Below are 17,182 nucleotides of genomic sequence, written 5' to 3' on the forward strand. Positions count from 1 at the left end.
ACATATATCTAGAGCGATGTCTTTCAATATGAAAGAGAGTCCATAGTTGGAAAAATGGAATGCGACCCCTCATGACTGGTTACAGAGGATTAATTTTCCGAGCTGATTCGTTACGTTGCCGTTTATTATCGCCCCCGTTATGGTTGGTCGCGTGGTCGTTCCCATTCGATCGAACTATGACCCTCTTGAATTCTCGACAATGCTGTTTCTTTTCCGGGAGGGACCTCGACAACAACTACTTTCGTCGCAACGACAAACGGTCCGTTCGCTATTCATTCTCCCCTCTACCCGCAGCTTTTTCTTAATTTCTCTTTGAATTGGGCGCGATCGAACTATATTATAAAGGTTGGACAAATTAATAGGAATACTACCTATGTGTTTCCGCTTTTGTAAAACTTGCTGATTCTATCCACTTTGTTTCCATTATCTTGTCCAACTGCTGTCGAATCGTCGCTTAACGTTGGCCAGAAGATTTAATACTGCCCATTGGCGATGTTAATTCGGGGTCAATTAAGCGCGAATGCGTCGGTGTCGCGGCGAAAGTTTCGCCCGGTACGAGAGCGTGATTGTTTCTGCGGCACGCGTGCCAATTGAATTCGGTCGCCTGATTAAATGGAGATTCGGCTGGAATACTGATAGATTTATTATTAATACATAGTGGAATGAAAGTATTCGTTTCGCGCGGACCCTGGGAATTGTCGAATTAATTCTTCTTCTTCACAGGAGGGGAGGCTGTTACCTTCCAGTGGCCTCTTTGAAAGTTTGTACAGACCGATTTCCTTTCGATACATCCAAAAGTTAAGGAAACTTTGTGGAAACGCGGACGGGTTTTTTTGCGGGAAACGCAATTGTAAAACCAATTGAATCAACTCTTTGGTATTGCTCGGTATTTTTGGAAAAGAGCTTTACACGTTCAGAGATCCGAAACATAGTCTCAAAAAATATTCTAGAAAATTAAATTGATTTAATTAATGATATTTTAACTGAAAAACTTGTTTAGTTTAGGAGTTTCTGAATAATTTGGAAGCTTTTCTGTATTTCTCTTCCGGAACGTAGATATACAGGATGTGAACGTGTCAATTACTTATTTGAGTAATAAACTAAAATGTTCTTCCGTTTCAGACGAAGGCGGATTCGTGGCTGCAGCAGAAGAAGATACGCTACTGTTCCCTGTGATAAAGACCGTCAGTGGTAATTGTACCGATGAACTCTTCGAGATCAATTTCGCCCGGGAATCTTGGATGGCAATCAGATGACATAGAGAGACGGGTTTCCTGGTAGAGTCTCGAGAGATCCTGGGCGTTTCTGTTGTTCCATTAAATTCATCGTTCACGATGGGTATCTCTAGACCAGCGTGCAATCTAATTACACTCTCGGTTTCGCGAGATTATGGTAACAAGTAGTCTTGTCTGCACAGTTACACTGTCGCGAAGACGTACTCTAGACTAGAGCTTCCGATGCATGTACACGCGCTGGTCGCACTGGTACACGGGTATACATACGAAATGCGACACACCTGTGTACCTATAAATATCGAATTAAATATATCCTAGCCCGACGAACAAGCAGATGGAAAGCTGGAAAATCCTACAAACCGTGAAATTGCGGGCACAGGTGTTCCCAAACCACAGGTTAAAGAAACGACCTCGCACATAAGCCGTCGATGAGGACGAAGATCTAATCGAGGCTTCGATGGAACGAAGCCGTCATTAAGAACGAATCTAAGAAGTACTAGCAACTTTTTTGGAACGAACTGATATTCTTTAATACTTTGCTATATGTACACGGAAATGATGTGCCGCTCCGGAAACGTTAATAATATTCTGTTGTACAGGTAGTCGATGGAGGGCAAAACCTAAATATACAGAAATCGCTGGACGTATGGGAAAATTTACCCGGTAGAATTCTGAAACGGATTCTTTGCAGCTTCTCTTACAACGTGTGCATCAACGTTTCCAAATCGCTACAATACTTCCGCCTATAATAAGGTGTGTACCACCATAAAAGGAGCTCGTTTGATCCACTGTATAATTTGAAAACGCCCCACATTACAGTTACACGCGGCCGAGTCACGCTTGGCTGTGCGGCTGTGAAACCAACCGGCGTTGAATCTTTGTACATACAACCATAACTTCACGCGCGTGAATCGGTGGATCGAGGGTCGCACTGGATGTTCAGAGTCACCGGAGGAACACTGGATAGGCTTTTGTCGGCGCGTTATCTGACTGGAAAGATGGGTCGAACGTCTTTGGTATACCCGTGCGTTGTGATACAGTCTACTGTCTAGAAAAGAGGAGAAACGACAATAGGAAGAGAGACGTTACTGAACGGCGACAGCTAACAGAACGGCTAATCCTACTGCCAGGCCGAGGCTAATCCTGTTAGCGGTCGAAGTGAGTATATCCGGTTGCAGTGGCGCGGTGCCATTCTCTAGATATTGGTAGCTCTTTAGCCCGATCTTCGACCGAACGACCCTGTAGTTTGGTACGGAGACGTTCACGCGGTTGTTGAGGATGTTCTGCAAGCCGTTGGTCACGCAATAGAAGCTGCCAGAGTCGTCGAACGCGAAGCTGTCGGGCCACTGCATCCGCTCGTGGTCTCTGGAGATGACCCTCTGCGCGATGTTAAAGCTGCTGGACATCTTGGTGTCCCACATGGCCACTGCATCGTCGGCCAACAATCCAAAGTACAACACTCCGGTGGCGGACATCATCATCCCGTCGGACTGCGAGTTCTTCCTTCCTAACTCCTTTACGTAATCATCGATGTTGCTCATATTGGTCTTTAGCACAGACGTTGGTATCGAGTATATGTGGAAAGAGGACAACGGCGAGTAGTACAGCTGTCTGTCCTGTACGCTGGCAGGGGACAACGCGATCCCGTCCACTGGGAACGGCAAGTTGATCAGCACCTTAGCAACCATGAATCGCACCGCTTCGGGCTTGGCCTTCATCGAGTCGTGTCTGATCTTCCAAGATGTGTTGTTCTGGAGCGAGTATAAGATAATGCCCGGATCGTCGCGATCACTGTCCGAGATGTATGCCATGCCGCCGTCTTCGTGGTCGACCACTATGTCGTTCAAGAACGCGGTTGCCGGGCGTGCCACGTGCTGGGGAAACTCGTAGGTTCTTAAGATCTCACCTTTGTTCTCCAGGTCGAGGATCACGAGACGAGGAGGACAGGCGCTCTTCGTCTCTACCGCCATAGGAGATACTCTTCCCGTGTCGATCACCCACATACGACCGATCGGATCGATCTCCATGCTCTGCACGTACTGGAAGGCACTACAGTCGCCGAGCTTCTGCATCTCCCAGCTCGGGAACGCTTCCAGGGCTGGTGCCGTAACCTTGTTCACCGGGGTGGCGGATGTAACTCCGAGTGCGACCGGCACACCATCCTTCCAGCGAGGCATGGTCAGGTACATCTTACCCTTCCAGAACTTGATACCGGAGATGAAGTTATTAGCGGGCACATATTCGCCGTGGTTTAATGCAAATTCCTTGTCATCTTCTGATTGCCAGACAACATCGATTGTATTCCACTGGAAGATTACTTGGAACGGCTCGTGACACACGGTCACTGTGACCAGGAACAACAGCAAGAAGGTCAAGCTCTTCATCCTGCTGACTGGTCTCACTATGGTCGTTTAAAAAAATCTCAGCTTTTCTTGGGTCTGTTTCACGCCTTGTTTAGGTGCGCCGACAGGAAAGAGCGAGAAGTTCAGCCAGTTGAAAGCCGATATCCGGAACAGCGAGCTGACAAGTGTCGCCGGGGATCCGGAAGACGGTTCTTCGCTCCGCGTTTATTCTCGTCGACGAACCGGTGTGGTTCCACGGAATATTGGTACGTGCTAAATACACTAGTTGGCCGGAGCTCGCCAGTGTTCCCCAACACTGTCGCCGAGCAAATAATTCGTCTTCACCATGAAGCGTGCTAGCTACTATGTGCCGGTAGAAACTCGCGGCGCTCAACCCTCAACAGCGGCCCATCACGCGGAGACGATCGCAATTTGACTGACGAAGACGCGGAGCGTCGCTTAGAGAGGCGTCGTACCCCCACCCGACACCGCCGCCTATTTACACGAACGGAGCCACTTGCACGTGCACAAAACTGCATAGGTGTGCGGGGATCGCGCGCTGGCTTGTGTGCGGATAGAACGTGCAACAGGGAACACCCAGAGCCCACCCCTACTCTAACTCCACGGATACGCGCGAAACGTAACTCCCTGTCCAACCGAGATGTTGATGTATTGTGGAAATGCAAATTAACATTCTTCGCTGAATCACTGATCGACTATGACGCTCGCGACATTTCTTCGGACGCCAATCGCGACGATTATCGTTATCTCTAGTCTGGATAGATTCCTCGCGGTTCGAAGCGTCATCAGTATCTTTTCAGCTTTAAGGATGACATGGGAATATTGCAGTGCGCTATACTTCCGTAGAAACACCTCGGATGCTTCATAGGCTCGCATATCTCCAAAAGAAGTTCATAAGCATCGATACTTGTTGAGTCAATTTTAGAATAAGCCCACGTGAAAATAAGAATCGTATAAAATTACACGAAAGAATGCATGTAACTGTTTGTTGTAGTTGGTCGATGAAAAACTGACTGGTATCCTAGGGGAGAATCATTCAGAAGTACCGATGGAGATAGTCAATGACGATCGACCGGTATCGCCGTGACGAACTATTGCGAAACAACCTTCGAAGCGTGAATTGAGCCTAATGCGAATGGTAACGCTCAAAGGAGCAGCATGACTTTAGACACGGCAACGGCAACTCTTCGTGCAGAAGGAGGACAGCTCGGACAGACGTCAGTGGCAAACGCAATCGCGCGCAACAGAATACGAAGAAACAGCCGTTGAATCGATTTTTCGGGCTCATCTTTCTCCGAGGGCGAAGATAAAGAAGGATCGCGAACAAACAGTCTTTTCTAAGCCACCTCACCCCTTTTCAGCGTTCTCTTTTCAAACGGATCCGGTCTTACAACATATCTTTTATCCGTTCCCCGGTCCAAGCGCCTCTATCAATCACCAACGTCTTTCGTTTAGTCTAACAATAACCGTACTAGGAAAAAATCAACGTATTCCACGAAGATTATTAATCTAATCATGAAATGGAAATTGTAGGAGAATCACGGGACAATTCTGAGACAATTGCGAGACAATTTTTTTTCCACGGATCTGCCGTGAACTGAAAGGTAACGAAAAACTCGTGGCCAGTTTGTAATATTTTTAGAATACTTTTATGTAATGCAGCTCGACATGATGTTTAAAAGTCTGTTTCATGGACCAGAAGCTGAAGAAGCTGAAGCTGGATAAAGCTAAACAATCTTTTTGGCTGTTTATCCGTTTGCATGTTTCACCGATGCCGTCACGCCGAGTAACCACATGCTGAACGGTTTTCTAGCCCCGTGATCCATTGATCTCAAGTGAAATGGATCAATGGATGTACTAGACCCGCCTGAAACCGAGATCTCTTGGTCCACCACTGCTACGATCCTCGAAATCCTTGATCCGAGCTTCCACAGTTCACTCGGCTTTCAGAAAAAGCTTTAGCTACGAATGATAAATTCTCGACAACTATTGTATGACCATCGAGCCACGTAAGTATACAATTTCTTTTAGCGCAGTCATTAAAAGGTTTCCAGTAGCTAAAGTGTTAATACATGTTTTCAGTAATTTTTCGTGTAGTCGTCTCGGCTCTTGCAATTCATCGTCAACAATTCTTTTTCGTCTTACAATATTCTGTATATTTATCAAAACGACTATTTTACGGAGTTCATTGCGTCCATCATTATGGTCTTTCGTGAAGGTCAGGCACGCAAGCTGCCGGATTAGTTGGTTCGCGCGCAGTTCCCGCGGAACTGTTGCTAGACAAAAGTTACATCACCGCTCCCGCTATAAAAATAGTCGGTGGCAGCCGGCTGATTGACGGACTCTGGAGCCGAATCTGATCGACTCTCTGCGTATCTTCGAATGCGAAACGGTAGCACGCGCGTGAAACGAGTACAATAACGTTTCCTGGCAGCAGTTCAAGTATCTATAAAAATTCACCGAGCGGAGAGAATTCGTGGGCCCGGGCGCGAAAGGCGCATGAACCTTCTCTCGCACGGCGGACTATCGTAATTTGTGCCTCGATTCGTATATCGTAATGAAAAGACGCCGCCAGAATTTAGAAGAGTCGGAAAGAATCCGACTAGTTGAAATTCCTAGACGGAAATATCTGTTATCGAACGCGGCACACGAAAAATACTTGAAAAATGAAATTGCACTGCTAGCATGCTGGTTTGGTTGTCTCGATGTGCTCTTTTCAAAGATATTTATTTCGTTTTCCAATCATTTTAATGTGTTGAAACGTTTGTATTACAAGTGCATCAAGTCCGTATTCTAATGATTAGTCTGCATAACTTTCCTGCACCAGAAATGGATAAAACACTATACCAAACAATATTTTACTGCATTGTAAATATGATTTTAGAACAGCATTACTAGTACTTTGTTTCGAAATGTTTCGTACGCTCTAATTTATGTTCTGTTCGTCGATAGCGATAAAGAAAAATTATTAAATATACGGTCATTTACACATACGCTTGTGAATATAAACTATATTTATTTACCGCTGCGCAATGTCACTTAGTCACGTTGGTAAGTAGCGACTATCTTTTGAACATTTTGTCGACTCACGAAATATTTATCTCGTTGTATAATGTTTTCCATTTCTCCGTACTGCATATGTAAAAATTACGCCAAAAACCATAGAAGTTGTTAATACATTTTGGAATCTGCGTTTAATATTATGCCATAAGCGATGTTCGGAATTGTAGACGATGTAATTGCTGACCGGTATTCCAAAAAACCAGCTCGGGTCTCGCTCGATAGATCAGGGTAGCGATAAATTGATAACAACCGTTGGTAGCCAGGCGTGACACACCGTCACTGAAATAACGAGGCGACCAATAATATCATGGGCTAGCCCAGTTTTCGCGAACGATTATTTGCTTTGCGTTAGATGACCATCCCGTAAATAAGTCTGGGTACATGTATACACAACCAAAAATCGCTGATCAAACAGTTGACGGGAAACCGTAATTTCTAGGATACCGAAAAGGGGGGGGGGGGCGCGAGGAAAGAAATGTACAACCGGACAAGAAAACCGTGTGCACATGTGGTGCAATCGGTAGAACAATTTGGAAAATTTCATACGCTCGACCTTAACGATCGTTCCGCGAGCTACACTGTTGTCACGACGTTTTTCTTTAATTACTTGCGAGTAGAAGGATATCCGTATTACATAATTATAGGAACGTGAAACTGCCAGCGATATGGATAATCGAACGATAATGGAGGAAAACAACGATAAATAAGTATGATCTGACGCTCATATGGTAGCATCTGGATGACCCTGATGATGAAACGACTGACACCTATTGCAGACATCGACACTGTTCACGTACTTTATTACTGTTATAACATTACGTTACAGGTCACATGATCGTGAGTCAACAGCTATGCCATACTGGTTGCGATTCGACACGGCCGACCAGACTTTTCTATCCTAGATCATCGTCGCGGCCCTTTACAGTTGTTTAAGGCATGATTTCTTCTCGTGGAGCTAAGGAGATGTTAAGTAGGTTAAGATTTAAATTTATAGTTACGTTATTTTTTCCTCATTTTCAATGTAACCAATTCAAACTCAATTATTGCATATATGCAACTGAATCTAAAAAGTTTTCTTTTGTGACAGGACATTTTTAACATTATGGATGTCATTGAGAAGCAACGTGCATGTGTATGTAGACCTATAAAGCGAACAAACGTTTATTTTGAGAACTTAAGCGGATTTATGAGATTCAATGTTCTAACGACGCAAGAAGCGGTCGATCAGCCGACGTTAGCAGCGTTACCATGCAGAGAACTGAACCAACACTAGGACAGGAATTACAGATTTATGCTAATCAACGACTGATTAATATTGCCAGCGCGAATTGCTCGCAGTTACCCCGGTAGATGCTGCGCCATTTTCAGCAGACCGTAGTTGCACGTGAAAGAATGCCGGGTTAATTGACACCCTTCTTGGCTAGATCGGGTTCTAAGTTGTTAATTAGGCAACATGCGGCGACATTGTGTTTTATCCGCGGTGCAACGGGTTCCTCTATGCGTAACGGAACATTATTGTCATCGATATCGTGCATGATGCAATTGTTAAGCAAATAGGATGTTTACTGTGACGGTCATGCTGCCTCGTACGTGTACAAATATCACCTTTAGAAATTAAGTTCGACTACTGCGCCATTCTCAAAGATCAATATTCTTAGCAATCGGTTACATAATGTTCCAAAGCTTAGAAAAATGGAACAACTCTGAATTATTAATGAAAAGAAAATATTTCCAGCATCAAGTTGGAGACTTTTGTCTACTCTGTAGAGATCTTTCGCAAGAAAATATGAAAATTGTCCAAGATTCCTGCAGAATGCAACGTTGGGTATTATTCGTTGTTTCGCAGGCGTCTCAGTCTCTGGCTTGCTACTTGTTAGGACAAATATTGCGCCGTCGTAACCTCCGCGAAACGTAAACCGCAGTCCCAGAAATCCTCCTTTCAAGATTTCGCCGTGACACCCACGTCCTAATGGATACGTCCGTGAATTTCATACGCGGATCCTTCGCGAAACCGTCACGATCTCGCGGTTTGCCTCGCGGCTACGCGCAGGTGCATCAGAGGATTCCTGCAGGCACGTGCAAACGTTACAAATCGCGGCTCTAGAGTCGCCTTAAGTAGCTCAGGTTTATAGTCGGACATAAAGGAACGATTTTAGCCCTCCACGGCCTGACTACAAACATTATTGCATAATATACCGCAGATAATTAGAGAGAGAGAGAGAGAGAGTTCTCCTATCGGACACATAAGGTGAAGACGATTAGATTTTTGCTCGATATCCTGGAAGATCGTGGAAAATTACCGCGGACGATATATTTTTACACCGACTTGACTAATCAACCGAGTATTCAGAGTAATGAATAAATACATATTGTGCCGAGCGCGTCCGTAGGCTTGAAAACGATTGGCGACCTTGTTGTGCCTTTACGTCGACGCAGTTCCACATCCTCCACCATCAAGACGCAGCGACGCGTCGCACTGAAAATAAACAGAAAAAATTCCGTGTCATGGCACACTTTTTTTCCTTGATTTCGCGTCGAGGTAATTCGTCCGACGGCCATTGTTCCGACATTGAACCACGTCGGACAATGAACAATTCGCCGATTCCACTTACTCGTTGCTCACTTCCGTTATACTCATCTTCTCAAGACGCGACGCGATGCGACAGAGACGTAGCTCGAATCGTAATCGGAATAGCCTAATCGGATGTAGCCACCGTCTTCGTCAACGAAGCTTTCCCCTCGCAACGCTTTCCAGTTTATTTTACCACGTGAACGCAACTTGAAATATGAACAAGATTAACGAAGCTCTTTTTTTATAACACTAAACCAACCAAGCACTAAAAGTATTTGCAATATTTTACTTTATTCAATAATTTATTCATTATTTTATCTTTTATTTTACAGTTATTGGAGTCAGGAAATGCTGCTGCCGAATGTTATTTTTGACAAAAATGATTAGCTGTTATTTTAATCAATATGATGTGCAAAAGAATTGAAAGGCATTACTACAGTACTATTGACCTACTAAAATAATTAAAGGTAAAAATAAACTACTAAGTTACTCCCGTTTCTTGCAATATAGATGTAGACAATTTTGATTAATTCGTAATAAATTTAGCAAGCGTCGCGTCGCGTCGACGCTAAAGGATAAATTGCGTGCGGAAAATAAGGCAGGAGGGTCAAAATTGTACAGAGAATCGTGCAGCAGGTTCTGGTAGTTGATCAGCAGGGCACGGTGGACGGCTTCAATTGGAGCAGGTTGAAAATAAAGCCGATGGTGAAATGAAGGGTTGCAAGAAGCGTCGCGAGAAACGCAGATGGCAGAAATATATACGGTAGCAGTTACATACCTTTCGCACGAACACGAGAAGAATTACAGACGATCGAGCAGGATGAAGATAAATTCTGGCTGACGAGACATCGGCCAGGAATTATTCGAATCTGTCCGGTGGTAACCTGCTGTTAGAATCGACAGCGAGTCCATTTATTTGGACATTTCTTTCGCGGTTCTCGCCACCCTCGGTTCATCCATTTGGTCGATTCCTCGGCATCCGTTCGCCCCGCTTCCGACTTTCCTTTCTCGTATTAAAGCACCGAAAGTTCGATGGCCCCAGGATCCATCGATCCGTTCGGTGTATCGCGAAAGTGCGCTCGTAAATCGTATCGAAGTTTCCCAGTTAAAACCGAGGGAGGCGTGTCGTCGAATTATTTGTTCTTTGGTCCGTCGGTGTAAACTTTCGTCGTTTCGCAGCTCTCGAGACTCACTTCGCGCGAATTCTGGCAATTTGCCCTCGGCTTGCCAACGGTTCAAGTGTGAAAACACGATTAAATCGTGCTGTTTGATTTTGCACACCTGTGCGAATCGATTTCGTGGGTTCCCCTATCGCGAAATGCGAAATAATCAAGTAACAACTTAAATATTGGAGCCGAGTTAATTAGAGGGAGTTTAAGCTCTCGTTTCTCTTGCTTCTCATTAGAGAAATTCGTTAACGACAACAGCTTTCTTTTTCTGTGCAGAGAATATGGTTCAAGAAAAAGAAGGACATACCCCAAACTGGAGACTATTACCGGCTCGTGTTGATAACCAGCAGACAACAAATTGTTTATTTAGGCGAATAGGCACATCAAGGTTTTGTTCTCGTTTCCATAACCTAATCAATCTTACAAAGTCTAAATTTTTAGCGACCACTGACTTTGCTCCAGATAAAGTTGGAGTGTCCTTAACAGGTGTTTGAATTTTCCTCGACAGCGGTCGCGTGCCTGGAATAAGCCAACGAAGGAATTCGCCGTCGAAGGTCAACAGAATAATTTTCCAAGGTGGGACCGTGTGTTGGAGCGAGTTCCGCTGGCCGAGCCATAAACGGAAGAAATAGGATGTAGCGAGGGAAATTAGTCAGCCTGATTTAACGAGCATAAATGCGCGAATTCGCCGTATACGAGGAGAGGCAGGGGCCGCGCCTCGTCTTGCTTCGCCACGCCGTTTCCCAGTGGCCTACTAAAATCCACGTTGCTCCGGTGCGGCGCGCCGTTGAAAATAGAACCGTCGAAGCAGGAAGAGAGGGCTAGGCGGTTCGCGGATTAGAAACGAAAGGAGGAAACCGGCCAGAACGAACGATAACACACCCAGAACCGCTAAGGGAAGAAATGAACGTCGCTCGATCGGGATTGGATGATCTAGAGTCCGATTGGCTAGCTTATCATTCCACAAAGCTCCCGCTAATGGATATTGTGCTGGCAAGGAATCGCGTGCCCTCACTCACAAACTATGATGGTCAAAGAATAGTGGTCTTCACGATCATTCCCAATTTACGGATTCTAATCGAGAGGCGTGACACAGAAGTTTATTGCCTGTTCTCGCCTGTGTATCCATCTCGTAAAATTAGTCAGCTGACGTTTCAGAAACTTTCATTAACTCTAACTTTAAGAAGAATCTCGAGATCGAAGAAGAAAGAGCATTAGATCCTTCTCTCTAAGCTTCAAGATCATATGAAATGTACTTAGGGTGCAATATCGTATCTCCTAATTGGACACCTTCGTTTTCATGGATAGAATCTGGAAGCCTTCTCTGTAAGCTTCAAGAGCATATGAATTGTTCTTGTGGTATAGAACCGTGTCTCCCATCTGGATACTTTGCTTCCTATAGATAGAATAGCCGTAAAATTCGACAAGTGATGATGGCTCCGAAGGTCCCCGGTTAACTGGAAGCTTCGCACCCCGGCTACGCCAGATTACCTTTGATTTTAAACAACCCGACACCGTGAACGGATTGGTCAGTGAGTTTCGTCGAGGATTTTTGCCGGGTCCGAGGGAATTGCGCTTCCAGCTTATCGAGCCGCTGAACTTCCTGGACGTCTCAAGGCGAGAATGGCTCGCGAGGCGGTTCGTGTCTACGTCAACTTTACTCTATACCGGTAATTTCATTAAACCGAGGGAGGAGACCGCAGCGTACAAAGAGAGCTGGCAAGGGTCGTCTCTATCCAGGATCTAAAGTAATAAAAGCAGAACCCGACGCTAAACGATCCGCGGATCACGCGAGGCACGCGATCTACGAGAGCCCTAGATCTGTCGAGAACCTCCAGAGAATGAAAATTCGCATGGTCAAATATTTGTCCTAGACTCTTTTAATTGTGTCAACGTCGTCCTTGCGCTCGTTCCCCTAACCCGGCAACGAGCTCACCTTTTCGAACAAAAGAGGCTTCCACAATGTTGACAATCCTCTTGAAAAATTCAAGCAAATACAAATTGTATTTAATGCTTTCCTCGGAGGGAACTACCCAAAGATTAAACAGACCGCACAACTACGCATCATGGAATTTCCCTGCTCATTAGCATACAATTATGTGCGATATACTAATGTTGATAAGACATTATCTTTGACTGCGGTATCCAAACGACCAAGGTTATCAATTAATTACTAAGTATAAACTAAGAAGCTTCCTGCATATCATACAACATACGAAATAGAGGAGATAGTAATTTTTATTTATTTACATTTCTTGTAGAATAGCTCAGCGCTAAAAGCATGTCATTTTTTGTGATTCTAGTGTTTCCGTCGGATGTTTGCCGAGCATTCTATGCACTCGGTGGAATCGAAATTAGGTCATTCCGTGGCGCGTCATAGAAAGGGAGAATCAACGTCGTGACGGCTGTTAGCGAGATGCTAGGAGTGCAGCGACGATGCACTATGCACTGTTTGAGATTTTGCACGACCCTGGTGCACGGAATATCACGTGATAAGAAGTTCTCGGTGTACTCGATCGCCGATTGGCGTTTTCGTGCTGCGTGCCATAATGGGCGCATCGCACCGAAACGAGAAGAAAAGGGAAAAAACAGGGCGAAACTAGGACAAACGGCACCTCCGGCTAGAACCGCCCGTTCGCACTTGCGATCGAATCGGTTTCCCACTAAATTACGTACATCCATCGCGAAAATCGATCTACATCTCAAACTATTCTGAAAATAAGCTCAATTGAATCGTTTCCGCACAGACAATGCGAAAGTCGTCTACGCCTCGTACTGTTCGAAAAACATTTACATTCTCTGGAAAGTTTTTTCTAATAGAAAATCTATAATAGATAAACTAGGTAACGAATCAAGCCTAACACGATATCCATGATTGCACGAACAGCATTGCGGCCCATCTCTCATCGATCACGGTTCCATCAGCTTTGTCGGAACTTGATCCGCAAAGTTTCTCGTATGGGGTGTTGCCGAATCGATGAACGGTAGATTAAAACGTTATTCGATTTCACAGCGGCGACATCTGAAATTCGAACGGTAGTTTATTCGGTTACACGTTAGAAGTAATGGAAAGGGTTCGGCAGACGGTTCAGAAGCCAGGCGTTCACTGAATATTTTTCGCGTGCGAACGCTTGGTGTTCCGTGAAACGTCGTGCAATTTGATTAGACAGACTGCGTTCCCCGGCGAAGCGTGAAAATCTACTGGAAGCCTCGAATCCTCTGTCGCTTTGGGCTCCGAAGCGGTAATGATCCAATCGGAGAGCTAACACGCTAAACGTTTACGAACGTGCCCGGCTCCCCGTGTTGTCGTTGGCTAGTTTATCAGAAGTTGGCACCGTTCACGCTACGTGACTACAATTTTCTACCAACATTTTTTTATTTATCGAAAAACGTCGATGTAGACACCTGTTGGAATCTGAAGATCAGGCCACTTTTGCTTCTGAATTGGAACGTTCGCCCCAAAAGTTCCACAATATCAGAGTACTAACATCTTATCCTTTGTTTGCAGAATGCTTTCAAAACATCAATTTGAATCTCGAAGCGAAGATCGCTTTCGTTCGAAATATCAACTCGATAGGAAGAAAAATAATCAAAATAATAACTTCTTTTTCTGGAGATGTATGAGAATTTAAGATTGAAATAAGAATCTACATTTTCAAGAACAGTGAAGGATTGTATAAACTTGATACAAGGAATGAACGAGAATTAAATAAATGTGTAGCAAGCTTCACAATCAACACGTCACGGGCACTCCGCATCCGCTTGCGCTTATGAAAATACGTTGGACTCGTAGAACCGAGATTTCTCGGGAGCAGTAGGTCACCTATTCTAGTCAGCGTGATGCCGACTAGATGAAATCCTAGATCGACGGTTACCATAACGACCAACGGTTCTCCCTTTATGATTTCCTCACCCCATAGATCTGCCTATGCCATGGTGACCCCGTAGAAACCCCTGGCCTTTCTATTCCGCGCGATTACGGGTCGAGTCCCTCCATTCAGAACCCCTATTCTGTTTTTTCTAGGGGCTTTTCTATCGCGCCGCCTGTTCGCGACAATTCGCTGACAGATTTCATTCGATGGAGAACAAGGAGAACTGTCAATCCGTTGCCCTTTAATAATATTTCCATCTGGAAGTTCCCTCGCGTTTTAATTGAAGTCAAGGAGTTGAAAAAGGAACATAGAACGCATTGATTCGTGGATTATCAGGTTCCAAAGGTACAAAGCACCTCATCAAGATTCTAGACTATCAATAGACAGATAAAAACCACATTAAACTTCATACAACTTTTTACTGCAATGTGTTTTAGGCAATCGGGTCAGCTGCAGGTTCCACAGTCCATTAATTACGTAACTTCAACCGTTTGTTGGACGCAGGAAGGTATTTTGCGCGAAGTCCTCGACACAAAAACAACGTATGAATATTAAATTCGACTGTCTACAACGTGAAAAGAACAGAAATTATTTTACAGGTGTAAATACGTACGAGCGCTTTTGCGGAGAAGCTCGTATAAGGAAACAACCGACGGTCGTTTGCGCAATTCTCGAACACGCTCGGCAGCCCGCTCAGAATCGTTCGTAGGATTGCGGAGGAAAAGGTCCGAACACCAAGGTGGCCGGGACCTTGAAGACAAAAGCGACTATCTGCGTTGAGCCTAATGGCACGAGTCATACCGTTTCATGATTCGTTGCGCCATCCCATCCATTTTAATCGGCCAGCACCAGCACCGACAGTCGTTCCATTGATCAGGCACCCTTTTTGTGGACACAGGTGGGGAACGAGCGACGATCGACTTATTAATTGCTCGAGGAATTAATCGAGAGCCAGTCTTTCCCTCTCGCAATGAGTAAATCCAATACGCGGTTTAAAACTTTCGTTTTTCCATTATCACCCACTTCATCGTTCTGTTTGGAGAATGCGTTACGAAACGTTGCATCCATTTAAATTGATTACCGCTGAGGCGATACGGTGTAGGTCGCGAAATTGTAAGCTTAGAGGAAGCATTAACCAGCGCCTCTTCTTACGCTATACATTTATGCGCAGACACGTAATTACGCTAAGCTCTTTTTACTGCCTGCTCCTTACAAATATTTGTGCAAATTGATTGATATCTGGGAACAGTATTAATTACGGCGTTGTTCCCTTTATTCTGCATATTTATGAACATCTGAGAATAGCTGGTACGACAGCTGGCTGAAGATATTTTGACACGAGCTTTCTAGTGCTTCATCTGACTCCTCAGCTTAGAGTAATCCATTTAAAATCAAAAAGACTCTGTTATTCTGGTTGCGAGATAACATACGGCTTTAACTCTGTTTGTTTTGCTCAGCTTGTGTAAGCTGAATTAAAGTTCTAATTGCGATACATAAGTGCCAGATTTTCTAGGAATAATAATATGAAGTCTGAGAATGACAGATCAGAAGATAACGGCTGGGTCAAAGCGTAAGATTAATGGTATTGCGAAGAACGATTATTCTTGTGTGTACGTTATGGCAATATGAACGCTTCCTCACTGTCGCGACATTGTTCTAGGGAGGGAGAAGACAATTGTCTCGTCCTCAGGCGTACCTGCTCGCGTACAAGCGGCTTTCCCACGGTGAAAATCTGTTATTTTCGTAAGTGCGCCCTGTCGTATAACCAGGAACAACTTGCGCAACAGATTTTTACTTCGCGTAACGTCGAAATGGAATTAACGAAGCCAGACGAGCTCGTGCATTGAATCATTGAACGTAGAAAATCAGAGGATCGATCTCCTACGACGTATGTAGCTACGTATACGAAGGCAACCCGTTGTTACTTTCCAAAGAAGAAACGAGAATGATCGCACACGCGATCCATGCTCTTTATTTAATTACCAACCGAACGGATTGGCAAGGATCATTTTCACCATGCTCGAAAAATTCTCATCGGCTCCTCCTTTAATTCACAGGTGTCCAGCGTCACGGAGTAAACAGTTAGTTACCTAACGTATTTTCTTTTTACGTAACCATGATGTGGAAGGATCAAAGGTAGTCAATTGGAAAACAAATACTGCAGCTGCTTAAATGACCTATTATTGCTACGACTATAATTGTCACTGAGAGAACGGATAAAATGGACTGTCCAACAAAAGCTCGGAATTTAATAGAATAATCGAGTGACTATAAATATTAGGTCTGCCTACAATCTGTCATCTTTATGAGTCTATAATTTAAAACATTTATTAAAATATCTACTAAACGAGAATATCACTAAATATTGTCATTGAATCTTTCAGTTTCTGAAAAGAAGTAAAAAGCAGGCTTATTTTGGAAAAGGTGAAGAATTGGTCAGTTTGAAAAATCTGTAGAAGAATGGTCTGCCATAGTTTTTATCAATGTGTCCTTGTTCAGAATGCCAGTTACAGCTCCACGAATTTGTTTCAGTGCTATGCCGGTGCTATTAAAGGATGCACGTGGTAGTTGGTAACAGCAAGCGCGAGGTTCGCCGCCCAAATGATTCAATTCAGTAATTAAACCAGCATACAGCAACTCGGATGACGAAAACACTCGGTGTACCTTGGATACGTACTCGTCATCGAGTTATATAATTAGTCGCGAATTCAATAATAGACTGTAATGAATGGGCTATAGTCAGTGTTGTTTACGCCCGACAGTAGCAGACGATATTATAAACTAATTCGTCTCACAATCGTCACGTGATAGCTGCATTCGATTTCTTCCAAAGAACAGAGAACCCAGAGGAATCGATTTTCCTGTAATTCGCCAGAAAGTAAACTCGATTATGACCGGGGAACGATAT

General features: G+C 44.3%; 1 protein-coding gene and 1 long non-coding RNA gene across 2 annotated transcripts; one reads left to right on the plus strand and one right to left on the minus strand.

Moving 5' to 3' along the window:
• Window positions 1-625: 625 nt before the first annotated feature.
• LOC117225990 (dopaminechrome tautomerase) lies at window positions 626-4,022 on the minus strand. The gene has a single exon (XM_076525250.1). It carries the CDS (start codon window positions 3,617-3,619, stop codon window positions 2,321-2,323), a length of 1,299 nt encoding a protein of 432 aa, XP_076381365.1. The 5' UTR covers window positions 3,620-4,022; the 3' UTR covers window positions 626-2,320.
• Window positions 4,023-5,242: 1,220 nt separating this feature from the next.
• On the plus strand, window positions 5,243-17,071 carry LOC117226261 (uncharacterized). Its single transcript, XR_013034415.1, has 11 exons — window positions 5,243-5,607; window positions 5,681-7,631; window positions 7,749-8,007; window positions 9,566-9,996; window positions 10,679-10,790; window positions 10,911-12,072; window positions 14,427-14,619; window positions 14,712-14,816; window positions 14,874-15,172; window positions 16,332-16,555; window positions 16,659-17,071. It is a non-coding gene; the product is annotated as an uncharacterized LOC117226261 (long non-coding RNA).
• Window positions 17,072-17,182: the final 111 nt, after the last annotated feature.

This window comes from Megalopta genalis, chromosome 11 (genome assembly GCF_051020955.1).
Source record: "Megalopta genalis isolate 19385.01 chromosome 11, iyMegGena1_principal, whole genome shotgun sequence".
Lineage (NCBI taxonomy): Eukaryota > Metazoa > Arthropoda > Insecta > Hymenoptera > Halictidae > Megalopta > Megalopta genalis.

Excerpts from the sequence above, each read along its gene's own strand:
- LOC117225990 (XM_076525250.1), bottom strand. The coding sequence starts at position 3,619 with ATGAAGAGCTTGACCTTCTTGCTGTTGTTCCTGGTCACAGTGACCGTG.